General features: G+C 37.7%; 2 protein-coding genes across 11 annotated transcripts in view; one reads left to right on the top strand and one right to left on the bottom strand.

The window, feature by feature from the left end:
* The window catches only part of Shab (Shaker cognate b), a 68,538-nt gene that overhangs the window by 3,093 nt on the left and 38,412 nt on the right, over window positions 1-27,033 (bottom strand). For 4 of the 10 annotated variants that reach the window (XM_070214282.1, XM_017145385.3, XM_070214281.1 and 1 more), the window contains exons 5-11: window positions 18,743-19,586; window positions 11,539-11,750; window positions 10,137-10,571; window positions 5,689-5,802; window positions 1,673-2,828; window positions 1,126-1,319; window positions 789-1,065 (exon numbers count right to left, since the gene is read on the bottom strand). In XM_070214282.1, the coding sequence (XP_070070383.1) occupies window positions 789-1,065; window positions 1,126-1,319; window positions 1,673-2,828; window positions 5,689-5,802; window positions 10,137-10,571; window positions 11,539-11,750; window positions 18,743-19,586 (3,232 nt within the window). Of the gene's footprint in view, window positions 1-102; window positions 213-788; window positions 1,066-1,125; window positions 1,320-1,672; window positions 2,829-3,542; window positions 4,642-5,688; window positions 5,803-10,136; window positions 10,572-11,538; window positions 11,751-17,449; window positions 17,540-18,742; window positions 19,587-27,033 lie in introns of those variants that run through there. The other 6 variants (XM_070214289.1, XM_070214285.1, XM_070214284.1 and 3 more) reach the window with 6 other exon arrangements.
* LOC108059922 (mediator of RNA polymerase II transcription subunit 15) lies at window positions 6,152-7,776 on the top strand. The gene is made up of 3 exons (XM_017145393.3): window positions 6,152-6,343; window positions 6,402-6,584; window positions 6,807-7,776. Exons 1-3 carry the CDS (start codon window positions 6,316-6,318, stop codon window positions 7,676-7,678), a joined length of 1,083 nt encoding a protein of 360 aa, XP_017000882.2. The 5' UTR covers window positions 6,152-6,315; the 3' UTR covers window positions 7,679-7,776.

The raw sequence follows: 27,033 nt of genomic DNA, 5'->3' as shown, positions 1-27,033 counted from the left end.
GTGATCATTTCAGATCACTTCGATAAGTAAGCACTATGGATCGGATCGGTAATACTAACAGATCGCCCGCCCGACGGCCTCCGCTCTCCGTGGGGTGTCAGTGTGTCAGTGTCTGTATCTGTGGGTTTGTTATCATGGTTTCGATGGGATGTGGGTGGCGATGTAGTAGGGTGTAGTTTCGGGTATTCAGAAGGCGGCATCGAAGACGGTGACTGACGGCCAGCCAGCAAGCGGATAGGGAAACGGGAGAGATAAAAAGAGGGTTGTAGATGATTTCTGGTTTCGTCATGGCCGAAAGAAACCCCAGGACACGCACTTACAGGATGAGACAGGTAGAGAGAGAGAGAGAAAGAGAGAGGGAAAAAGAAAAGGAGGGAGAGGAGCGAACTGGCAGTGATGGAAGGTAAACCCTTAATGATAGAAAATTCTAATACAGTTTATCTAAGCACATTTACCATTTTACAAAAATCAATACAAGTTAATTAAGAAGATATTTTCTCTCTTATTAAAATTAAAGCTAACAATTTTATAAGTTATCATTTATCCTTGTGTGTTGTGTGTTTTTCATAAAATCATTATTAATTTAAACTTTAATAAAATTATGATCGTATAACTAAAATTTATAAGAAGAAGAATGTTTAAGAATTATTTCTCATATAATCCGATGTCTAGTTATGATAATATTAAACAGTTATATTTAAATTTCTCGTTTTCTTCTAAGATGAGTACCCTACTATTCGATAACTACCATCACTGCCAGCTGGTCACCTAGCCTAGCCACCACCTACCCAGACTGCTGTCCCTGGTCTGCTGGCCATCCGCGGATCCTGCGGATGCGGAGGCGGATGTGGCCTGAGGTCCGCGCGAGAGGAGCGGCTTCACCTGGCGCAGAGCCTGCTCCTCGGGATAACGGGGCGTCTGGAACTTCGTGGGCTTCGATTGCAAAGTCGCTGGTCCTGAGCGCTGGTGCATTAGGGTGCGGTGCCTGAGGGGTGGTGGGGATATAGACTTAGCTAAAACTGAATGAGGTAATTTATTCGGTGAGTAATCGCTGCCGGATTCGCCCTGTAAAAATGTAAGATTAATATTTCTAAAATATATATATATTATCAGAGGTTAACGCACCATTACGGTGCCGTTGTCGGAGACTCCAGAGCCGGACATGTTGTCCGCCAGGAGGCGCTCGCTTTCTGGATCGGACAGGACGCGCGAGATATCAGACTTGTTTTTCAGGATCGACTTGGAGCGCCGGTGGTGCTCCAGATTGGGCGAGGCGTCAATCGAGTCTATCGATGAGGAATGCTTGCTCTCGAACTTGGCTGTGAAAAGAAAGGGAATTTATTAGGTGAATTTAAACGAAATATTTCCCAATAAATTTTACTAAGCTGAAAAAAATTGATATTAAATAGGGTTAATTCTACCTTATTTCATATGATTAAAAAGGCGATGTGAACATATCAATATGATACTTTATCATATCATATAAAATACCAAATTAAATATTTGTTGAACAAATAATGTAAAACAAGATAAACATGATCTTTACTTACATCAAAATGATATAAATAACTTGACTTATGATAACTTAACACGTATAAGTCTGACATTTGTCAATTTTTTTTCTGTCTATATATCACAGTTTATCCATATGATATATCATATTGTAACCCACCTTTGGCGCCCACATTCTGTATGCCAAACAAATGCTGGTTGATCAGTTTGGTGGCAGTGGCTAAGCTCTTGCCCGGCATGAAAACCGAGCGCTTCTTCTTCTGGGGTCCCTGGGGTCCGCCGCCGAGGAATCCGGATCCGCTGGCCGCCTCCTCCATCCTCCCGCCCCTCTCTTCGTCATCGAGCTTAGTGTCCTCGAAACGGGCTCTGGGTCGCATGCCCCCAAGGATACTCACACCACCACCACCGGTGGCGCCACCTGTCGGTCGCATGGCGGTGAAGCTCTGCTGGAAACGCGTCTTCCGATGCTTTGGCACTGAGTTCTCATTCAAGCTGACCCGACTGCCCCGCTCCTGGACATCGAAGCTCTGGTAGACATCGTCCAAGGGACTCATACCTCCAGCTCCTGCTCCTCCGCAGGCCAAATTCCTCAGGGCCGTGTCCCCGGAGGCACTCTTCTTCACCTGGGCACGCAAAGCACCCGAAGACTGTGTGCTGGGCAGACCCACAATGAAGCCCGTGGAGCTGCTGATGCCCTGATGCTGCTCTCTCTCCAAAGGATTTATGTACAGATTATCCATATCAATGTCCAGAGCACAGGCTTCATCGTTGAAATCCGCGGTAAGATCTCCTTGGGAGAGGAAGGGATGCGTTTGACAACTGGCATAGGTATCCGAACTATCCACACTGGCCAAATCCGCATTGTTGTTATTTGAACCATTGTAGTTTCCACCGAACAGCAGCGAACCATTGGCACCCACACCACCCACAGTGGTGGTATTGAAGTTATTGTTGAAGTTGTGGTTGAAATTAGAGGAACTGCAAATGGTGGCTCCGTATCTCAAAGATACATCCAGTGGCAAAGCGATGGTGGTCGAGGTGGTGGTGCCATACGACGAGGATGTGGACGAGGACTGCGAGATGGCGGGCAAAAGGACGGCAACGGATGTGGGTGGTTGCAGGGGGACGGGCGGCGGGGGCAGGGCCAGGAGCGGTCCCTGAAGGGGGGGCAGTGCCACCGACTGGGGCGACAGGAGGCCAAAGACTCCCGCCTGACGACTCGCCGCCGCCAGTCGCATCTCCAGGCAGATCGGCTTGTGGAAGTCGGAGGTGGGCAGCGAGATCACGCCCTCCGCATCCGTGTACTCCTTGAAGTCCTGCAACGAGGGGGGGTTTCGGGAGGGGTACAAAGTGTTAGATACAATTTGGATGCAGTCAAATCGAAGGGAAAAGATAAAGCCGATATGGTAGAGGAAAGATCTTATTTAATCTTAAAAATATATTTTAATCCCTAATACTATAAAAGCAGGCCCCTTTTTAACGGGGGGTTTAAATGGTTGGTCAAACGGTTTGAGATAGAAATCTAAATCAAAAAACCGAAATTCGGAAATAATATTAACAAACAATTTAGATAAAATTAGTACCAATGTGGCCTTAATTTTGTTTTAAATTCACCCTCAACCATATCGGCTTTAAATTTAAAGATCACATGAACCTTTTCTTTAATTTATTTATTTAAGTTATTTGCGTGTTTCGGGATGTTTTCTGGCTGCTTGTTAGTGTCTGATTTAGTTTGGTGTACCTGTTGTCTGGAGTTAGCTTTTTAATTGTGTGCGATTTGTTTCTTTATTATTTCGCTTGAATAACAAAAATTAACATGCAACTAGGAGGCGCCAAGTAAAACTCAAACGTGCAGCGCTATTTATTGTTAACATTTAGTCATATTGATTAAAGTGAAACGAAGGCAGTGCGATTTCTCAACTTGTTATTTGAGGCGAAGAAATAAGTGATTACTGTATTTTATAAATATTTGTAATATAAAGTAGGAAATCTATAATAATATTATAATTTTAAATATTTTTTTTTTAAATTCCCTGGTACACCTGATAAATTTCCAAGTTGAGCAAACGCTTTAAATTAAATGTTTCAATATTCAGACGCAAGAACGTCTTACTTACCAAACCGCTAGTAGTTGCCTTCGAAGTGGTCCCATTACTCGAACGTTAAGTATATATTTAAGTACTCTAATCGAATTTATAATACCGAAAGGAAAAATCAAAAAGTTCTAGGCGAGCAATACGGAAACAATCAGTAGAAGAAGTGGAGTGCCAGAAAGTCGAGTGCGAATAGGTAAAGTTGAACAACAAAAATAGATTCGTTTGTTTTTGTTTTGTATTTTTATTTGCAGAATTTGTTCATTCGATTTGTGGTTTTCATTGTTTGGTTTTGTTTTTTGGTTGAGTGATAACAGGAAATAAACAACAAATAATGAAGATAGCTTTAACATTGGTTGTTCAAGTAACTTTTGGTTTTCATAATTATTTTCGTTGTTTTTGCTGTTTTATAAGTATGTTTATTTTTTGGCGTTTTGCTAGTTGCAGCTACTATACTTAAGGCTTAGGCCATTTTGCTAGGATATATGGTATAAATAGGTATTAGGCTAATTGTAATTACGTGCTTAGTGTAAATAAAAAGAATCGATTTAAACTTTCGTCAAGCCCGTTCACTTGGTACACGCTTTAAATTAAATTCAATTAAGTTAAATTAAATTAAATAATAACACATGCTGCTTTGCTTTGCTTTCTTCTTCTCTCCTTTCCTCGCCTGGTTGCGTTTTAGATGGTAGATTAGGTTTTAGTTAATTTAATTAAATTCTTAGAATTCGCTATGTCTTTCTTTAGCTTTCACGTCACGTCACGCCAGATAACAGTATTATAATAATAATAATCGTAGCAGTAATAATAACATTTAGTTGTAATTTGTTGGTAGTTTAAAGCTATAGTTAACGTCTAATCGTAATTCGCAGTTCCGGTTAACGCATTCGATGCGCCCAAAACACACGATAAGTATTTTCCGATTTATCGATTTTCCGATTTAATCCGATTCCTTGAGAATCAAATCGAATCGAATCTCTGGCTAAACGCTATTCGCGCGCAATGGAATACACTCGCCATGACATCCCGGCAAACCCTTTAAGAAAAAGAAACGAAAAAGAAACAAGGTCAACATAAAATTTCCATTTCCAATTCCAATTTCCAATTTCAATCTCACAGGAAGCCAAAAATAAAATCAAAATCAAACCAAAAAGTGAAACGAAACGATCTCAAAAGTGGGACAACACTGGGTGTTACCATCTCACGGGGTGTTTTTACCGCCTCATAGATAGTATATGTCGATGGTGCCCTCCTCGAGCATCCTCTTGAGGGCCATATAGTTCTTGGGCGACGGCGGCGGTCGGGCCAGCCGCTTGATGCTATACTCCTTATCGTGGAAAACACAAATGCGATCCTGCAACAACGTTCGTTTTTGTTTCGGTATCGGTTTTGGTATCGGTATCGTAATCGCTGCTCTACCAATCCAACTACTTCGGGTCGAGTACGGGGTCGCCTAATATTTAGGAGGAGCTATGCAAGAAGCTCGAGTCTCTACTGATTTATAATGGGAGGTGTCACAGAAATCCATAAATATTTAAAGCTAATATTTGTATTTAAATAAATTTTTAAATCTCATTTTGTACGGAATACTATAAATATGTATATTTTAAAAATCATGAATAATATTTATCTAATTTAGGAAACAAGAAATTTTGTTGGAATCATTTTATTTCAGTAATTAATTTTGAATTTTTGTTGAGCTTTAATTTTTCTACGAAACATTTTTTGTTAATTTTTTGATAGGTTTTTCTGTGACACCCCTTAATTGAAAGTCTCGTCTGGATCGGAGTTCAAAATGCTGGGGTTAACAATTTCACAGTCTGCCAATGGCGTTTATGCGGCGCTATATACAGGTTGAGCATGATTTTAGTTCGTTTTAATCGGGTTTAATTGAGATTAAGATTAGTAAGAAACGTAAACAAAGAGCAATGATAAGGATAATTTGGGGTGCAGGCATGCGACTAACACATAGCACATTACATGGAAAAGCGCTCGAACAATAGCAACAAACGGGAACATCGAGTGGTCACAGCTACAGTGGGGATTCAGTAGGATGGAATCCCAAGCCCATCCCCCCGGTTACCTTGGTTGTGCAGAAACAGCACTCGAATTCCACGGGCACGTCCTGCTCCAGATTGTCCATCCGCTGGTTCTGCAGGTTCTCCAGAGCCACCTGACGACGCAGCTCGGCCACTTCCTATAAATAGTTGGGTGTTTGGGATGGTGGCATCATTTCGCATCGGTCGTTAACAATCGGAATATAAATCTATAGATTCTAGGCTTATGTACAAGTGGGATCACCGGGTTGCAGATCATGCCGCATGCAGAGTAACTCTCGGGATTAAAAGTAGTTAGGTTTTCCTTTTATTTTGGCTTGGAATAAGGTTAGCAAGAAAAATTGTATAATAAGTAGTCCTGTATGCATGCGGCTCAAGCTGTGTGAAGGTGTCGGTGGTGGTGTTGATTTTTTGGGTTTACTATATTACAATCCCAATGTTTTGCCTTGAAGGAAATAGATCCTTCAAATAAACTTCTATTGACAAAAATGAAAACCCAGTAACTGAAAGCCTAAAAGTCATAATCGCCTGCTTTAAATTCGGGTGAAAACTTATAGAAAAAACCTATGAAAGAGATACTGCCGATAAACTAATATCCAGCTCAATGGTTGCTGCCGCAGAACCCGGCTCAAATTGGTCTAAATGTGCTCTAAATGCGCCTAAGCAATCTCCATTGGATCGGTGAGTTAAAATACTTTATAGGAAAAACCTTAGATACTTAATGCAATAGCCTAAACAGTTCAACTATCTATAATTATCTGCGCAATCGGCATAGAAGGTCAGCCCAGCGGTATAAAAAATCGCGAAAAGATGGAATCTTTCTGGAACGGTGATTACAGGGAGAGTTCATATGCAAATGCTGATGTGGAGAGAAGAATAAAGCGGTCTAATTGTGAAGGTCTACTGGATGCAGATCCAATTGGTAAGTTAAGCTCCGACACTCTAGAAAATAATCGCCCTAAATTTTAAAAATAATGTACATTCTATATAAATTTAGAAAAGAAGAAATTTTCTTTATTTTATTTTTCTATAAATCAAAAAATAGCCCTGTTAATTCTGAAAATTTTGTTTCGGTATATTAGTTTTTTGGTAAATATTGGATTACAAAATGTTTTTTAAACCTGGTAACCCTGGCTCTCCTTAGCTCCTGGCATGGACACTCAGGCTTCGGATCAAAATGTTATGAACACCTGCCAAATGGTTCCGAATGTAGCTCCTCCAGCTGCTCCAGTTGCCCCTGCATCCCCCGTTTCCCCAGTTTCGGACTTCTTCCAATCCAACAATTGGCAACCCCAACAAACAGAGTTGCAACCCCAGCAGCAGATGCAACAGCAACAACAGCAGTCATGTCCTCTCAGCAGAATCACCCAGGGAACTCCGAATGCGTATTCCGAACAGGATGAAACGGAGCAGCGGCGCCAGGAGCTGCGCAATCTAGTCCAGCATTTGTACGTGGCCCAGGCGAGGGTCCAACTGGAGGCCACCGAGATCAGGAAGGCGCAATCGGTGGCCTCGTCGGCGCAGGCGCAGCTGGAGGAGTCGGCGAACCATGTGAGGAGCATCACCTCCTCGCTGCACACCGCCCAGCAGGAAGTCGCGGCCTCGGCGATTCGGGCACAGATTGCCCAACTCCAATTGGCTGCCCATGATCAACTGCTGTTCGCCGCTCGCCAGGATGTGGATGCTCTGTCCTCGCAAATGGTGGGCTTGCAGGCGGCGGAAGGGATTGTGCAACCGAAACTCACAGTGGATCTACATGCTCTGCTGGACAAGCTGAAGCAACCTCTGCAGCAATATGATAGGCCCACCGCGGTTCCTGTTATAGCTCCCAGTCTCCCGGGAACTTTGGCCCATCAGCAGCAGCAGTTGCAGCAGATGCAACAGCAACAGCAGCTGGGGCAGGGTCAAAGTCAAAGTCAAGGTCAGGGTCAAAATCAGGTTCCTACGAATCCTACGAATGGAGCCGCTCCCAGCGATTTCATCAGTTTACCGGGGACTAATCCTTATGCAGATTAAGATATTTATTTCTATGTCTAAGAAATTTGTTTTTCTATATTTTGTAAAAGTTTTCCTTAGCATTATCTCTTTCCATCAAATTATATATTTCGCGTGAATATTTATTTTCAGATTATTATGAAATTATTATTATTATTTTTGGGGAATACCAGTTTTATTTGTTATGCTGATGGTTAATATAATAATATCTTCTTATCAAGGCCGCCTAAATATTTTCCTAAAATAAGATTTATTAGTATTAAATCTGTGTAATTGTTTGTGACGAAATTGTGAGTGGTTCTGGTAGAATTTTATGAAATATACAAAATCAAGAATCATTCTTCTGTTTCCAAAAAATGTATGAAATGTAAAAATTCAAGGGATATTTTGGCAGATGAATTTTATTTTCAAGTAAAAGTCATGAAATTAGCAGAGCAAAATTATTTGACTTACAGACTGAGAAAATGTTAAAGGCAAAATGACAATTATTAGATCTAAGACTAATATTTTTGAGCAAAAAAAATTATATCTACAATTTACACATAATCACACTTTTTCCAAGGCGTCAGCATTAACTAAATTTATTTGTAATATTTAGTTTTTAAATTTCAAAACGTTTTTTCGACTGACAGACATTTCCAATATTGAATATAGAAATGAAATCCATTCCTGGTCATTCTTTAAACCAGCGCACCTATAACAAACCAACTTAAACCAAAAGCAAAGGATATAAAATAGATTTAAGCTTTATATCGAAGAATTGGAAAATTGGAAAACAAACATGTTTTAAAATCATCGATTTTTATACCCTTGCAGAGGGTATTATGATTTCAGTCAGAAGTTTGCAACGCAGTGAAGGAGACGTTTCCGACCCCATAAAGTATATATATTCTTGATCAGCATCACAAGACGAGTCAATCTAGCCATGTCCGTCTGTCCGTCCGTCTGTCCGTCTGTCCGTCTGTCCGTCTGTCCGTCTGTCCGTCTGTCTGTTTCTACGCAAACTAGTCTCTCAGTTTTTGAGCTATCGGGACAAAACTTTCGCAAAAGTCTTCTTTCTATTGCAGGTAGTATATATGTCGGAGCCGACCGGATCGGACAACTATATCTTATAGCTCCCATAGGAACAATCGAAAAAAAAAAACTTTAAAAAATTCTAGCTTCGGTGTTTTTTGAAATATTACTTTCTACTTTTGGGGATGTTATTTTTTAAATATTTCTGAATTTCGAATTAATTATTTAAAAAATCGGACTACTATATCATATAGCTGCCATAGGAACGATCGGAAAATTAATGGAAAAGTAATAGAAAATAAATTCTAGCTTCTTTGGTTTTTATTGTATTATCTTCTACTCTAGGATATGACTCTTTTTAAATATTTCCGAATTTCAATTTTAATTTAATCAAAATCGGACGACTATATCATATAGCTGCCATAGGAACGATCGGAAAATTAATGGAAAAGTAATAGGAAATAAATTCTAGCTTCTTTGGTTTTTATTGTATTATCTTCTACTCTAGGATATGACTCTTTTTAAATATTTCCGAATTTCAATTTTAATTTGATCAAAATCGGACGACTATATCATATAGCTGCCATAGGAACGATCGGAAAATTAATGAGAAATATTAGAAAATTGAACATTTTTGCGATTTGTTAATTAATAGGAATGATCTGCAAGGGTATATAAGCTTCGGCTGGCCGAAGCTAGCTTCCTTTCTTGTTTATTGGGCATTCGATCAGATAGGCATCCATAAATGCACATTCGCCCGAAAAAAAGGAAATTATATATTTGTAGCATTCGTTCAGCCACTGAAAAGAAGACAATCAATCCGCAAATCCATTCAAAATTAATTATTTAATTAATATATAGGCTGTGGCACAAATGCATTCGAGTTGAGTAGAGTAGAGTATTAGAGTAGGTTGAGTTCTTTGTGTATACTTTGAATGTACCTCCTTACTGCGTCCCCGTAAAATCTAAAAGTTGAAATGTGTGAATGTTGTTAAAGAACTTGGTTTTGTTCTCAAGAGTCGTAGTTTTTTTTCTATAATTTTTTTCTGGTGATTTGGATATTGTTTGAATAAAATCAAGAGAGAACATGAAGCTAAACAGACTATTGGGGGTACTAAAGACTACGAAAAGAGGCCGCCAATGGGAGAAACTCAGTAAAAACTCAACCAAAAGGACACCGAAGATATATATGTATATGTGGTATATATAATATAAGAACTGAAAACTCAAAACGAATTTACCCGACACTAAAAACAGTTGGCAAATGAGAATAGAACCAAACGTGAGTAATATAATTGGGATATAATTGGAATTATTTGAATATATTTCGATCCAGTTTCAACGGCTTCACATTTACTAATACATAGGATTACGATTTAGGAACTTTGAAAACATTAAGATATTCAAGAAATACGATTGCGATTATGGCAATGAGTAGGTATCTCCCCCTAATTGGCAGACTTACCCCGGGCGTGATCATCATCTGGATGGGCAGTCCCTTGGCCTGCGAGAGGTTATCGTCATCTGCCCCGCCCCCTTCACCGCCTCCGCCTCCTTCGGCGCCCTCCGATTCCTGGGTAACTGGTATATTACTGGCATTTGTGGCATTATTGGGATTATTGGCTGTGGTGGCCACAGCTGTTGCCGCACTCGAGGCGGCCACCATGGCCAGGTTATTGGCCACTCCCGAACTGGAGCCATTGGGGGCCTTTTGCTGAATCTGTTGCATCTGCAACATCTGTTGCTGCTGCTGTTGCTGTTGCTGCTGCTGCTGTTGCAACAGCAATGCCTGCTGCTCGCGGCGATAGCTCTCCATGGCCATCATCGAGGTCTGGCGGGCATTCGGATTGTCGAAGCTGTAGGGCGGCACTGCATCCTGCTCAGAGCTGGATCCACGTCGCTGGATTAAATGAAAGTTAAGATTAGTATAGTTTCTAGTAAAGTGATAAAGCACACACCAATTCAAACTACTTTTAGGGGGTTTTAGGTGGAGAAGTACTTACAACAAACGATTGCAATTTATGGGATGGGGAACCAAGGTAAATGGTTATTGGAATGGTAAATGGTTATACGTAGAACAAAGTACTTATTTGGTTTACTTGTGGGAATGGCCATACCTCAAACGCAATAAAAATGTATTAAATTTCCAAAGTATGTATGGAACTCCTATTTCTTAATACAAATTTCTATATATTTATATGTAAAAATTCTACATAATTTAACCAACGTTTTTGATAAAATTGGTATATTTTTTAGTTTTGTAGAGAATTTTATTACAAAAAATTATAAATCCAACATAATTTTATGTTTATCTTACTTAAAGATAATATTTTAATGGTATTTTTGTTAAATAAATTCAAGTATCATATTTATCAATATTTTACTAAAAAGGTGACCCCAACAACTGTATTTCTTATGCTATTCTTTCAGAAATATATTCTTTTGTATGAGATATCAAAAGAATTCATGAGAACACATCCTAGATCAAGTAAAAATTTGACGATTTTCCACGGAACCATATTTTTACGAAAGGTGACCCCAACATTTATATTTTTCATGTTATTTCTAAAGGAACTTATTTTATTGTTTATCATTCTATGAGATTTCATTAAAGATCGTGATAGTCCATAACAAAATTCTCCTATTCTCCGCGGAATCAGTGTTTTACAAAAAAGGTGACCCCAACAGTAATGTTTCTCATGACATTGCTGCAAAAGCCTTTTCATTGTTTATTATTGTATGATATATTATTAAATAACATGATAGCCCATGAAAATTTGTTCCTATCTTCCGCGTAATCAGTGTTTTACAAAAAAGGTGACCCCAACGGGGGATACTCCTTGTGTTATTCCTCTATAACGACTTACGTTGTGCAGGTTGGAGTTGCGCAGGTTGGCTACGTGGTCGTAGTTCTTGTAGCACCCGGTTCCGGTGGTGGCCGGGTTGCGTCCGCTGGTGGATTCGCCCTCGGTGCTGTTGCCGTCCGTTTGCGAGAGATTGTGGCCTGTGGGCGATCGGCGGAGCGCGTGGGTTAAACGGTGCCAATTTTTGAGTGATCGTGTGTGACTCTCGCGCTTTTCTGCTCGGTATCGGTATCGGTGTGAGTGTATCAGTGTGTTGGGTGTTTCAGTGTGGGTGGATGTTACGTGTTATCGGGTTATCATGTTATATGTTCAAAATCACGATCGTTTTATTTTGTTTTTGTATTTTTCGGGGTTCACGCAAAGAAGCCATGAATGCATTTTGTCGCCAGTTTCGTTTCGCATTTGTTTAGCCGACAGACGCCAGTTTGGATTGGTGGTACATATATACACAGGGTTATATATATTTCGTATATATATTAATGAATTAGAGCGGGTTTTGGATTTGTTTGAGGTTTTTTTTGTACGGAGCGCAAATGAAGGTGTTTTATTTTTGGTTTTTGATTTTGGTTTTTCGTTTCAAATCAAAAGAGGGAAAAAAGAAAGAAAAATGAGTTCCATGAATGTTTTATATTTTTCGCTATATTTTGGTTAATAATTGTTACGACGACGATGACGACGGCGACCACAAAAACGTTGGGGCTAAGTTAAGTTTAAGTTAAAGTTAAGTTTATATTGGGATACAGTGAGAACAACATTGAAGAACGACGTCTATGATTCAGTGTTAAATTTAGGGCTTACTCTTGAGTTTGTGATTAAATGGGTTAGAACGACATTTAGTTAACTGGTGATGCTAATGACTGATTAACACTATTAGAACTCTAGTTATAGTTAGTAGTTGTATTAAACTAATAGTTACATTTCTAATGAGAATAGTAGGAATTAACTGGAAACGGAAAGTCCTTAACTTTGACACAAAAGTTCATTAGTGAAAATAATGATAAGTCTCACATTAAAATTTAAATTAAGTTAGAGATTTAATATTTTTAGATTGTATATTTTACATAATTGAAGAGAATTAAAGAGAAAAATATTAGAATAATTCGGAAAGAAGATCTAATAAAACTTGGAGTTTTCTGTGGTGAAATCCCAATTATTAATATATAAATATTATAACCCACTTTGTGACAAATATTTAAAAAAACTTGTAACTATTTGTGATTTTTGTGAGTGTCTGAAATGGCAAGTGCTTTAAATGGACGCGGCAAAACAAATGTGCGAAACATTCTTCTCTTGGTTATTTAGTTATTCTTCTCAAATAGACAAATCTCAAATAGACAAAATTCCGATTCATGGTCATTTACGCCATTCATGTTCAGGTGTGTGATCTTGTATAATTAGACCGAAATGCGGAGAAAAAAGGTTAATGAGTGAAATGAAAAGGAAAAACAACTTCTCCTTGTGAGTCAATATGAATGGCGAGTAAAATATACCCCTTACTCTGGCCATTTCTGCATTCAAGGCTTGAATTCAAGCTTTAAACACCAAAATATATATGGATATATATACTTAGACAGTCATGGGTTGGCGGTATGTTTGGATTAGCTGGTTACAATGAAATAATACAGCGCAGTTGGGTTTTGGTTTTATTGCTAATTTTCACAGACACACAAAGTTGTTTACGGCTTTTTAACAGTAGTACACAAAAGTACGAGTACAGTACACAGTTATTCATTTGGGTTAGTACGATTACGAGTACGAGTACGAATACGAGTGAGTATATTCATATTCATATTCTTGTTCGCTATATGTTCTTGTTCGATCATACATGGCTTGAGCATAAAGAGAGCGTACACAGTTTCTATAGATTAGTTCATAGGATTAGAGCATGCAGCGCGTTAGATTGGATTTGGATTTAATTTCGGAACGGAAGCGTTTAAAAATGTGAAAACGAGGGGCGAGGACACACACACATATATATAATAAGGTTAGAGGTTAAGAAAATAAGGGGAAATGGAAAAATATTAAGTAAAAGGCACGTAAAGGCTTTTTTCTTTAATTTTTTTTTTGGAATGTCAGTCCGGTTTTATTCAGGATTTTATTTTTTTCAGGACTCTAGCTTCTTCGAGCGCAATGATAGAAATGTTTGAACTATGTGGGGAACTCAAGGCAAATCATAGGTAATCGTTCGAATATATCACACAAAAAAGGATTTGTATATAATTTTTTGTATATAATTTAGTTCGTTCGCTCAGCTCGCTTATTTTTTATTGGTATATGTTATGTTGGGCTTATACAATTTAACAAAACTTCAGCTGTTCTATCTTAAAGTATCTCTTTATATATGGCTGCAAACTAGGAGCAATTCGCTTTAAATAAGGCAATTTCTTTTGTTTTCCGTTGTGCTTCTTATGCGCTTTTTAGGAACGTATCGCCATCGTTTTTTGGTTTTCGCTAAGTTCTCTGTTTCTTTTTCTCTACATATGGAACGAGTATATGTATATTTCATTGGTATTACCTAATGCACGCTATAACGCCGATGCGCTCTCTAAATTAAAAACTAAGCTTACCCTCATCTTCTCACAGCTACAACAACTAATTTCATAAATAAGGCTTGCTCTGTTGTTGTTGTTCGTTTTTTGGATTTTTTCTATATCATTTTTGGTTTACCAACTCATGGCGACCACTTGAAGTGCTTGTATGTCCATGGAGGGAATAAATTTTATTTTCTTTTGACTAATGCGCTCGATAAATGCCTTCTTGGAGTTTACATAGAGGTTAGGCCTAGTTAATCGCTAAGATTTAGACTAAATCAAAATTGTGCTTACGCGGATTGTATTTTCAGAGTTTTTCAAGCTCTCTCGAATATATGGCGTGTTGTGTTAGCATATCTCATATTTTTTCTGGGGTTGGGTCTCACATGGAATGGAATGCGGTAATTCCTGGAAGATATTTCGCTCACACACACATGCTGCCACACCCACCGCCACTACTGCAAATCACATTTGGGGTACTTGAAAGTTTTGCGTTTGGAACCAAATGGATATAGATATATAGCAAAAAACTGGCCAGGCAATCGGTCATCGAAATAAAGTTGCAACAAAAACTGAGGAGAACATCAGCAAATTTGAGCGGATCTTCATTTCGTTTAGGGCTTTAAATTTTATGTTTTTTTTTAGATTTATTTTCAAGTGCTGATGGACATTAGCAAAACTTTCAATATACGATAATATACGATGAAGCATACGCCTTTTGTTTTTGTTTTTGCATCTAGCTCTTACACACAATACAAATTTATATGAATGTAAGAGTTAGGTAAAATAATACAGTAATAATATCTTTAAAAATAAAAAATTATAATGATGCAATAAAGAAAAAAATGGAAATATTTTTAATATTGGCCCTCAAAAATGGATAAATATTCCTAGTAAAAGCGAATACATAAAAATACTTTCTTTAAAACAAAAATATTTTAATATTTGCCTTTAAAAGAAAGACAACAAATTTTCGCTTATTTTCTCTTATAAAGAAAATAATACAAAATTGTTCTAATATTTTTCTTTATTGCATCTAACTCATAAAAGAGATAAAAAAAACATAAATAAACTAAGGCAACGTGGCGTATGCGCAATGCATAATTACGGGTATTTAGCAGCAGCGCGTGTGTGTGTGTGACAGCGTGTCTGTATGAGTGTGAGTGTCTCGTGTGCTTGTGTGTGTGTATGAGGGCGCCTAAAAGCAGTTACATTTAATCACAACATTCAATTGGAAAATAAATCAAAAATGGAAGTACACAATTCATTTGATTTCTGATTTCTGATTGATTCGAAGCTTCAAAGCAAGCCTACGCATTTTGGGATAACTGCTAACCTTCTTCTTATGTTTTTTTGGAAGTTCTTTCGCTTAAGTCTAGGACTCTTGTGTGTGTGAGTGATTCGTGTGTGTGTGTTTGTGTGAGGGTGTGTTTGTAACAAATTGCATTTGTTGTTTCGACTAATTTACATATACATTATAACAATCGCCTGTCATTCTCTTAGCTAATTTCGCTTAGTGTAGATTGTTGTTTTCTTTCTTTGGGTGTCTGGTTGTTGTTGCTGTGGATGCGCGCGGTTTGCCAGCGATTTGGGGGCTGGTTCAACGGCTGTCTTCATTGTCACTGGAGCTGTTCTGCTGCTGGGCATCCCGCTCCTCCAGCAAACTGCGATTCAGCTCCTGGATTCTCGCCGAGAGGGCGCGACGACGGGGCGTGCCAAATGAGGGCGGCGGTGGCGCCTCGATCAGCGTGTTTTTCTCGCCTAGGTTTAAAACCAGCCGCATTTTATTTAAAAAACATTTTTTTTGTATTTTTTTTTTATGTGTATTTAATTTTTTTTTTGCAATTTTCAATATTTGTATATGTGGTGTGTAAAAATGTTTTGGGGTTTTGAAATGTTCGATAAGAAATGTTTGTCGTGATTAGAAAGTAGAAAAAGAAGAGCAGAGAAAATGGAACACGTTGTAGCTAGATATTTTGAAGACTAGTATTTCTGGGCTTATAACCCCATAACGACTTCGATTCGCTAAATTACAACTACATTTTGGCTAAGAGAATGAGCATATACATCATATGGTTTCATGTGTGTTTGTGTATTTTTTTATAATTGTATGTAATCAGCACTTGAAAATTTTCTAAAAATGTTTGTTGTATTTATAATAATTTTTTTGTTTTTTCATTTTTTTTTACATTTGTCGATTAAGTTCAAAATGGTAAACTCTATGTTGAGCATTCAAATTTGCTATGACTGTGGCGGTAGTAAAAACGAAAATCAAGCAATGAGAGTAGCAAAATGTCATCATCATAATTCACAATTCTGGGCAAATGTCCAACAGAAGTCAGCAATTAGGCAAACTCAATTTAACTGAAGGCAAACTAAAACCGAACAACGCAACAAATTGCAACAGCAATTGCCTAGCTAATCACTAGATCCTTCGGCTATATATACAGGACGAATCTTGGGGGCTTTCTATATATATATACTTTGGATTGCAGCTGTGCGGGGCGAGATTCGGGGGTTTATTTATAACTATATAATTAAATCCCATGGTAGAAAATTTTCGACTATACTTTACTTACATAATTTAATAAAAAATGTGTGTTTTTTAGCTACTAAATAATTGCAAATTCTAGTTTTATAAAGTTAAATGTAAATATGAATTATGAATATGAGTAAATTGTTATTAAAGTGTAATGATTTACTAAGAATTCCATTTACAATTCTAATAGTTTGGAATTACAAAAATGAAATATATTTTATTAATTTTATTAGATAGTATATAAATTCTATTATTCCATGGAATTTAATTTATATAAAAATTTGAAATGGTAATCGAAAGGAACAAAAAATATTTCCCTATTCCTAAAATATTTAAATACCTATTATTTATTTACTTATTATTAATTGGTTTCATAATTTGATCTACATTTTACCAATTTCTCTTCTCAATTCCCTGGACAGCTGCAATGGCCTATCTTCCACTTAGCAAAAGCTAGATTAAAGCTAAAAGCCGTGTGGATTCTCTCCCTGCACTAAGCTATATATAAATCTTTACTATATCTCGATAAATATACCAAAATACACTAAGAGAAAAAGAGAGAACTCCAGAGGAAGGGAGAGAGAGTGTGCGAATATAGGTATTATATATAGTATATGGTACAATATAGTGTGTAGCTGTAGTTGGCGCGTGTGAGAGTGTGTGTATCTGTGTTTCGTATCCGTGTGTGTGTAATTTTCTAGGGGCTATTACTCAAAAGCGATTATCAAAGGCTACGGCTGCGGATTTAATAGAGTTTAATAATACGAGTTGTTTTTGTTTTTAGGTGGCTAAAAAAAACGGTGGATAGGCTAGGCTACGTATACGCAATGTAGTCGGTAGTCACCTGGGGCGCTTTGCACATCGAGGGTCTGCCTGCCTATATTGGGGGTGCTTTGTCTTTTACCCTTCGGATGCACGACATTTGTTTGCTTGCCTAAAATAAAACACAGGTCGGAGGGTTGAGAGGTTGAGAGGGTTAGGGATTGTCGGTTGTCAAAGGGGGTCGCCAGTTTCCATTGCCTACTTCTAGGCGCGCGCGCTTTTTGTACAGCAAAGGGTGTAGAAAGATTTCTCGGGGGTTTTTTTTGGGGGGGTTCGGTGGGGTATGTGTGCTTTGTACAAGTGAAAACCCCACTAATTTCCCGTTTAATGCGCTAAGTACAAAAGCATTTGCCTAATTGACCATTATCGTGTGACGCTTGGGGTGTTCTTTTCTGTATTGTAGGGGATTATTGTGGGTCTAAAGGTCTAGAGGCTACTTAAGGGAACTTAAGAGTAACTCAAATAGCTTAACTAGTTTACAATTGATCAATCGAACGTAAATCTGAGCTCGGAATAATCAACGGTTCAACAATTTCTATCATCTTACGGCTCAGCAGTCGCTGATTGCTATTTACACGCCTCTAGGCTGGATTTTAGATACAGCTTGTTAACCGAAAAATCGAAAAAGTTAAACCAATCTGAACTGATAGTGAGAAGAAGCCAGGAAACTGAAAAAGAGTTCATGCCAAAAGTATACAAAAATATTAAAATGAGCACTTAGACGGCTAACGCACAAGACTACACAAGAGTAAGCAAAGTTTAAAGGGATGGGGATATATAGGGATTTATAGGGATGTACACAGAAAATATGGGATATTAAAATTAGATTAGATTTGAAATATGTAAAATAAATTTTATTTTATGATCACTTGTTTCATTAAAGAGAATTAACAATTCATTATTTAAAAAAAAATATTTTATTAAATATAATAAATATTTACTTATTCAAAAATTATTTTAAAAAATCCTTGTTAAAAGTAAACACTTAAAATACATTTATTTCAAAGGAATTATTTTTGGATTTATGTTTTTTGATGATAATAAAATATCTTAAATAAATCCTTGTTAAAAGTAAATACTTAAAATGAATTTATTTTTTATTAATTTTTTTAATGATAATAAAATTCGTTACATAACATCCTTTATTTTCTGTGTAGTTACTATAGTTATAAGTGGATAGATAGTAAGCATAGCATGAGGCGCTGAGATCGTTTTAGCAGATCCCATTTTCAGTCGGCTAGTTAAGTAGTAGTTTAGTAGATACGTAAGCAAGGCACATTCCTTATAGATAGAAAGCCCAGGAAATACATCTTACCTGTGTCGACAATCACATCGATGAGATCCATGGACTTGGCGAAGGCGTCTTTCAGATTGATATGATGGAAGGAGACAATGCTGCCCTCGCGCTTGGCACGATCGAGCGCCTCGCGACGCTTGAGGGCCTTCTCGCGGCGCATCTGATTCTTATAAAATTCAGCAAAATTGTTAACGATGATGGGAATAGGCAAAGCGATTACCAGAACACCGCATATGCAACACACAGTACCAATAACCTTTCCCAGTGCAGTTGTGGGATAGATGTCCCCGTAGCCAACAGTTGTCATTGTAATACCCGCCCACCAAAATGTTTCCGGTATTGAAACGAATTTTGTATCCTTTTCATCCTTTTCGGCAAAATATGCCAGCGAAGAAAATATGAGAACGCCCATGGCCAGGAACAGCATTAGTAGACCGAGTTCCTTATATGAGTTACGCAGCGTAAAGCCTAACGACTGCAGGCCCGTTGAGTGACGGGCCAGCTTAAGGATTCGCAGGATGCGCATGATGCGAAAGACCTGCACCACCCGACGCACATCCTGGAACTGGTCCGTTGCATTCTTATTCGTTTCCAATAGAAATAACGAAACAAAGTATGGGAGTATTGCCAATAGATCGATTATGTTCAAGCCGCCCTTAAAGAACTTCCACTTGTCCGGCGAGGCGCTAAACCTAAGTATGTACTCTAGAGTGAACCACGTGATACACACGGCCTCAACCATTGCCAATTGCGGATTATCCTGTGGTGTACCGTTGTCAATGTGTTGTAGTTGTGGTAGGGTGTTCAACGTCAGGGCTATGGTAGACAGGACTATGAATAGTATGGATATCACTGCGATAACCTGCGAACGGTAAAGAACAATCGAGACTTTGTCGAGACCATGATTCGATTTTTTGAGATTTTTTTTTGTTTTTGATATTTTCAATGCAAATCACAACGATAATTAGGTAGGGTATTTAATATTTTCTTTGGTAGGCACATCATAACACGTTACGTTCATTCAATATCAAATATCTGTCTTTAATACATATCTAATTATTTTTTTGGTTTTTTAAAACACACGGTTACAACAATCAGCAAAGTTCTCAGTTCGAGTTCACTTTGATTCTGTTTGACTATCTGATTTGTATTTGTATTTTTATGGGGTTTGGTTGGTAAGTAAACATTCTGTTAGAGTTCTGGTCTCGAATCAAGCTTTATCTGGGGGATTTGGTTAGTCGAAACTGGGTTCTGTTATTCAAATCGTTTCATTTTTGGGCAGGGGTTTCGTTGGCTGTCCTAACCGCTTTTTTCAAAGGCTGCTGTACTATATGTGAAGTATATATTTATTCGTCGTGAATCCTTCTTCGTCGAAAACAAACCATAAAGTGAAATCAAAGGTTGGGTAACAAACGAAAACACAGAAAAACGCAAAACATGGGTTGGGTATATTATATTATTTGATCCTAAGGGCCGGTTTCTCGAGTGCCGGCTAACATTTCTCGAACAGATAAAGTCCCTGCTAAGGAATTTAGGCTTTCTCGTGCATAAATGTGAGAGCTAACTTCAACAGGGACTCGGAGTCCCTGTTAAGCGTTTTCGGCTCGATAGAATGACAGCTGATTTCCCAAAGCCAACTATGAAGAAGAAACGAAATCACAGTTGACTTTTCCTTTGAATTATACCCAAACAGCTGATGAAATAATCGAAGCATGCCATTTCTTGCACTTTACAGTGCGTTAACAGCACTCTGTAATTGTTTCTCGTTCAGATAAATTAAAGCAGTCGAGAAAGCGGATTTGGTTTTACGAACAGTTTATCTGGTATTTAAGTTTTTCGAACAGATAGCTATCAGGGACTTTGACAGGGACTCGAGAAAGCGGCCCTAAGTCTCGAAGTTTTCAAAAAGGGGTCTCTAGTCTAGATCAACTCTTTCTCTGGTTGGGTGTAAGTGTAAGTGGTTGGGTGGTGAGTGGTAAGTGGTAAGTGGTTGAGTGGTTCTGAGGTAAGTGGTTCTGTGGTAAGTGGTTCGTGGTTCGTGGTTCGGTGGTGTGCGTGTGGTTATAGTTTTTGCTGTAGGGTTACTGTATGTGTGAGTTCTTTTGTTGTGGGGACAGATCACATGACGCAACACAAGGACATAACACACCTACATACATATCAGCTATACGTGTGTGTGTCTCTAATTGGTTCTATTATGGTATGAGGGTGAACCAGGGGGGGCACTCCGTCGTTAAATAAGAGACGCTACCCTTGGGGTCTGCAGTCGACATTATCAATTATCATTATTATAACCTTATTTTCACTATAGCCTATATATTATCCTCAGAAATCACCGATTGTTACGCTCTTTCGCTGTTTCGTGTATTTTGTTTTTTGGGTCTGACTTGTTTTCTCTTGGAAAAAATAAGGTTTAGAAACTGAAGAGGTTCAAAATTGATATGATAGTTCTAGCAAATGACGAAAGGAAGAAATCCAAATCTAATTTTAATTTAAATACAAATTCAAATCCAAATGCATAACTTTCGTACCAAACGAGCTAGGAATTACAATTACGAGATAGGGTTTCCAAACCAAATTAAAAATGAAATCAAACTAGAAATTAGAAATCGGAATTCGCAAGTCTAGGCCCATCGAAATAATTGCATCTGTCACGGAAACACACAAAATAAGCCGTGAAATTATGCATTTATTTGCGGACCAAATGGATTCGATTCCACTTTCTCTCTTTGTAAACAAACGCACTTAAACAATTTTAATTGCTTGGCTCTAAATAATACATTTAATTTACCAAAAACTGCCAATTGCAGAGATTGAAGTGTTTGGAGAAGGGGCGAGGGGGTAGAAAATGGATTTGTCTGTCAGAAATGCAGAATTTCAATTGCGATTTCAATGCCATTAGGTCAAATGGCTTCGTATCGTATTCCGAAACTGAATTGTTGGGGGAAGAGGGGGGTTCTTATGTGGTGTGGGTGGAATGTTGGGTGTTTCATGTGACTGACATTCGAAGAGGGGTTCAGAGATAGAGATAGAGAGTGAGAGAGATAGGTTGAACATCTTGGACATGCCACGCCCCCAAAGTGGTATGCATAGATAACTCTGTGAGTGTCCAGATCTACCATAGTAGGCCACTGTACGCAACCACGCAGTTCTGGTTTCGGAAACGGAATCGGATTTGGGTTCGGAATAGGGGATATCGGATATTGGATATTGGATAATGGATTGGGAAAGCTGAATTTCACAGTTCTGCTTCGTTGGATGAGCTGACTTCTCTATAGTATGGCTTATATGGCTTGCTACGTATAGATACAAAAGTTAAAGATACACATTATGCAGTTATTAGACAAAAGATACATAGTCAAGAAGGAGTCATTACGTTAGGACAAAATGAAACGCACTAAAGGATACACAAACTAATGGAACCAAAGTAAAAACTAAAGAAGGAGAAAAGAGAAAACATTTGGATGGTGCTAGATAGCAACGATGAGAAGTAGAAGGAGGAGTGGAATAAAGTCAAAGTACAGATACTAGTTACTAGATACTATATAGTTAAGATACAAGTGCGAGAGGGCACGCGAAGGGGTTTAGAAATATAGAAAGAGATAGGGGGTTTTGACATACAGATATATGGGTTCATAGAGTTAGGGGTTGGTTAGAGGAAGATGTTCTTGAATTGAAGTGGTCTTGGTCTTCAAACTGTCAAACTTCGGGAAAGTTAATTAAATTTCCATAGTTATTTTCGGTGGGGATTTTTGGGATTGAGCGGGGTTTTCAACAATCTACTTGAGATGGTGGTGAGGCTTTACAAACAAATTCACTTTCGATTCTTCGATTTCGATTTCGCTTTCGATTGAACAGAATGCATTGGAGTTAAGTTTCGTAAACAAAAAAAGTATTTGTGTGCGAATTATCACTTTGGCATACTGTAGTTTTGGATTTTGGAACTGCTACCATTGCTGCTCAGTCATGAAGGTGGTTTGAAGGGGTTTTGAAGGGGTATGGAAGGGGTTTTCGCTGGGTTGAAAACTAAACATGATATCGCAATACTCCTAGCTGGCTTACTTGATCACAGTATCTCCTCCGGTGGGGAAATCAACTCAAAAGTTAAACTGAAAATGCTCTAAACTCACAGCCACTACAAAGTTCAAAGCGTAGCGAGTCGCCAAAAGCGGTTTCTGCTGATTGAGGCCTACAAAAATCAAAATTCTTCTATAAAGCCGCTGACAACAGAGCCACAAGATGTACAAAAAAAATAGATGAAGCGAGAAAGGAAGCCGAAAGTCGGTGGTCCGATCTTTAAGGATACTTTTGCAAAGTTTTAAGACCTTAAATTAATATTTTAAATAAATAAGATACTTTTTAATGAATTACTATTTAATTAATTATTAAATGAACAATTTTTTTAGAGGTTTTATATTTTTATAAATTAAATATTTAAGTTAATTTATGGTTATATTTTCTTTAGCCATCTCTTACGGACAAATCGGAACCTTTGCAGTCGCATCAAAAAGGAGAACAAATTTGAATTAACTTCCCTGAACCTGGCTGAAATCCACTTGAATTACAAGTCATGAAAAGTCGATGGATAACAGAACAAGATCTCAGGGTTTTTGAAGCAAAGTGAGGAGAAAGGTAAAGGTGACCAGTGAGAAAGAGAAGTGATGGGCTGAGGTGGTGGTGGTGGAAAACAAATAAGGACAAAAAACAGTCAAAAAACAATTCATGCGACAAGAAAATCGGGGCAAAAGAGTTTCGTCTTAAGGATATATTGAGATATATGTGATAAATATACAAATTTACAAAGGTTTACAAAGGGCACTCATCGCAATCGCTGTACATACAAAACTAAATCTAGATCAAAAAAGGGTAAAATTCACTTCCGATGAATACCAAAACTAAAAATCACATTCAATTTAAAATTCGTAAAATAGGGGAGTGCAAAACTTTGAGTTTTTTTGCTCAGTGTCGGCGTGTTTTAGTGTGTGTGTGTGTATATCTGTGTGTCAATGGGAACTGAGTTCCGGCTAAAATATTTGATCAGGTTTGCATTTGGTTCACGTGGAGTGTTTTTTTACGGGTTGTACGTTTTGTGGTTTCGGTTTTTTGGTTTTTTGGTTTGTTGGGGTGTTTTTTGGGCGGGTGGGGAAGTGGGTGGTTCGTTTTCGGTGGGTGCATGAGTTGGTTCGCATACTTTGTTCGACTCACTAAAAAACAAACAAAATTCGATACAAACGGCTATAGAATTCAGTACGAATCGACTACGAAATTCTATACTAGTGGCATTCAAATGCAGCAAATTTGGTGGGTTAATATTTCAAGTAGGAGATTTTGTTCGATCGATATATAGTTTGGTTACGGGTCTCGTGAACCGAAAATCAAAAGACTAAACTAAAACTGAAAACCAAACAGAGACGATGAATTTTTCATTTATATTTTCTAGGGGTTTGAATGGAAGATAGTTCTCTGATTTAAGGCTGATTTAAAAGAGGGGGAACTAAGACTTCGAAGACACCGTAGACGTTTCTCCAAGTGTATCATTAGTGTTTGTGTGTGTGTGTGTAAGTGTTTTTGTTCAAGTGTCGGAATCAAAGGTAATCAAAGGTCCAAATAGTTACAAAGGAATTAGGTTAAAACACAATAACAACGAGAGTTAAATAAATTTCTTCCTTATGCAATACACACGAGATTACAACATGACATCAAATATATAGGAAAAGAATACGAGGGTTTATATACGACATACATACGATATATATGTACATATATCATCGCCAATGGAAAGGAAAAGATCAACACAAAAGGCAAACAACTGAACAACAATTTGGATATCATATTTTCCATTTTCGTTATTGTTGTTTTTTTCGGTGTACAAATAAAATAAACGTTTTTGAATATTTTTGGAGTATTTTTTGCGGGTATTTTCTGTTTTTTGTTTGTCTTGTGAGCGCGCTTTGGTTTCTTGCTGAGTTGTTTGTCGCTTTCAACGAGGCGAAGATATCAACTGAGGTTGAGTTTTCTAACTGCTTTGGTTATTAGATCAGAGCTAGATATTTGTTGGTTCTCATATTTATCATTTCGTTGAAAAAAGGATGTGTTTAGGCGTGGTATTAAAAATAAACAAAAAAAGTACAGAACTAAAAATCTTAGTTAGTTTCTTCTTATTCTCTCTGACAGAAAATCGAGTTAGTTGTTGAAGAAAGAACATAAATAAAAATACGATAAAAGTACAACTGGCAAAGGGCTCTGGAAATTTTTCATTACCTTTTTAAGGGAACCAAAAAGTTTAAATAAAAAGTGGAAAGTTTAAATAATAATCTATATGGAATGATCAAATCTTTCGAAAATCTAAATAAGGTTCTAGAAATTTCTCGGAACACATTCCATATATTTAATAAAATAATAAGAAATTATAAGTTGCAGAACCTAAATGAGTTTCAAAATAAAAAGTACATAATTCAAATAAAAAGTGAACCGAAAATCGAATGAAAAATTATAGGAGATGCACCCAAAAATGTTGTAATTATTTCCATTCTCCCACCAATATTCTTGGTTAAAGCCAAAGCTAACGCAATAAATCGGGGCAAATTATCGGCTGTATAATACAAGCTAAAGCTGAGATCTTTTTGAGTGAGTGTGGTTTTCGATGGTGATATTTATAGATGTGTGTGCCCGGGTCCTTATAGCTAAAATATTTGTATGGTACAAGGACAGTCAGAATAGAGGACTTTAAAGTCCCTTGAAATATTCTGATCTGACCTAGAAGCCTAATTGAATTTTTCCCCCTAGCACATGGAAAATGGAAATGTATTACAACACCGCTTTGGCCACTTCTCCCCAGAGTCCTTTTTCGTTACAATATTTTCGAGGATTTCTACAGCACACCTGCCGCCTGGTCATATCGCTTATTGCCCATTCCCAAACATGGTTACAATGGGGTAGTTTGGGGATTGGTTTTTTTGGGAGATAACATTAGAGATAAACAGAGAGAGATTACTTCACCATCATCATCAACAATTAAGAGATATACGTATTAATAATATTCAGAGTAGATATAAATAGTTTATATATATGTTGTAAGTTGTATGTATACAGGGCTTGTCAATTTCGCAATTAAACTGTGTGTGATGTAGAAGAGACTGGATTAGAGAAACGATTAGTAAACAATTTTGGTTTGCTCGATCAGTACTGGCTTGATCTTTTCAGCTAATGGGAACTCTCTGGGTGTCGTCGCGTGTTTCCTTTACTAAGACTCGAACTAAAACTGAAACTCGAACTAAAACATAGAATGCATCTTAGCCTAAAAGAGGGGGTTGTGGGATTGGTTAGGCGAAAGCGGAAAAATAATAATACTTTAATTTAAAATGGTGCCGAAAACTCTTCATCTATCGTTATAGATTCTTCTCTTTGAGCGGTTACTCTTCTCTTAACTCCGTTCGATGGAAGACTGTCCTGTCCGATCTGTACGATACATGACACAAAAGCTTGAAGCACTTCGATATGGGGATTTACACATGAGATCAGCCGTATATGTACAAGAACACCGATGTGGATCCCAGGGGATCTGCGCGCCAAGCAGCGGGATATATATTTAAGTAGCTAGGCGATATATCATCACATCATATGGTACAGATAGCTGGCGGACATTCGAGTAACGAGTAGCGAGTAACCAGTAACGAGTAACGATTAAAGTATCGATTATGTATCATTTCTTATCGGAGTGCAAGCATATTATCGGTTTGGTCGCAAAAGCAAGTGATGAATTTGGCAAGATTTTTACAGCATTGAGAGTGGGTTTACATATTATTTATAGAGAGAGTAGAGATAGTTATGTTGCTGTTATTCTTACACTATTTGGTACTCTGATCTGCTCGACGGCTGAGTTATATCATACAGAGTGCAAGAGAGCTGGCGATAGTGTAAAAATAATAGTGACTTTGCACAGAACCAAAGTTCAACTACATAAGAGTAACTCAAGAGGTAATCAAGAACTCAGAATATAAGTTGGGGGAATTTCGGGATTATATCGGGAGTTTTCGGGTTATCGAGAACTAAAGGGGGTTTCTTACGCTTGACATTGACACGGTTCACAGTTCAACGGTTAGAAACACAATACGAACACATCTATGAGAATATTTGGGGGGTTTTGGAGGGAGGGATTTTGGGATTGGGGGAAAAAAGATTATCGATATGAAATTTTTTTAAAATAAAATAGATTTTGAAGATATTTAATGTCTCAATATTTACTCATTTAAATGGTTTTATTTATCTGTACAGACAAGATCTTGAAAATTAATTATTAAGATACTGCG

This window comes from Drosophila takahashii, chromosome 3L (assembly GCF_030179915.1).
Source record: "Drosophila takahashii strain IR98-3 E-12201 chromosome 3L, DtakHiC1v2, whole genome shotgun sequence".
NCBI lineage: Eukaryota > Metazoa > Arthropoda > Insecta > Diptera > Drosophilidae > Drosophila > Drosophila takahashii.
This window is presented reverse-complemented; position numbering and strand designations above follow the sequence as displayed.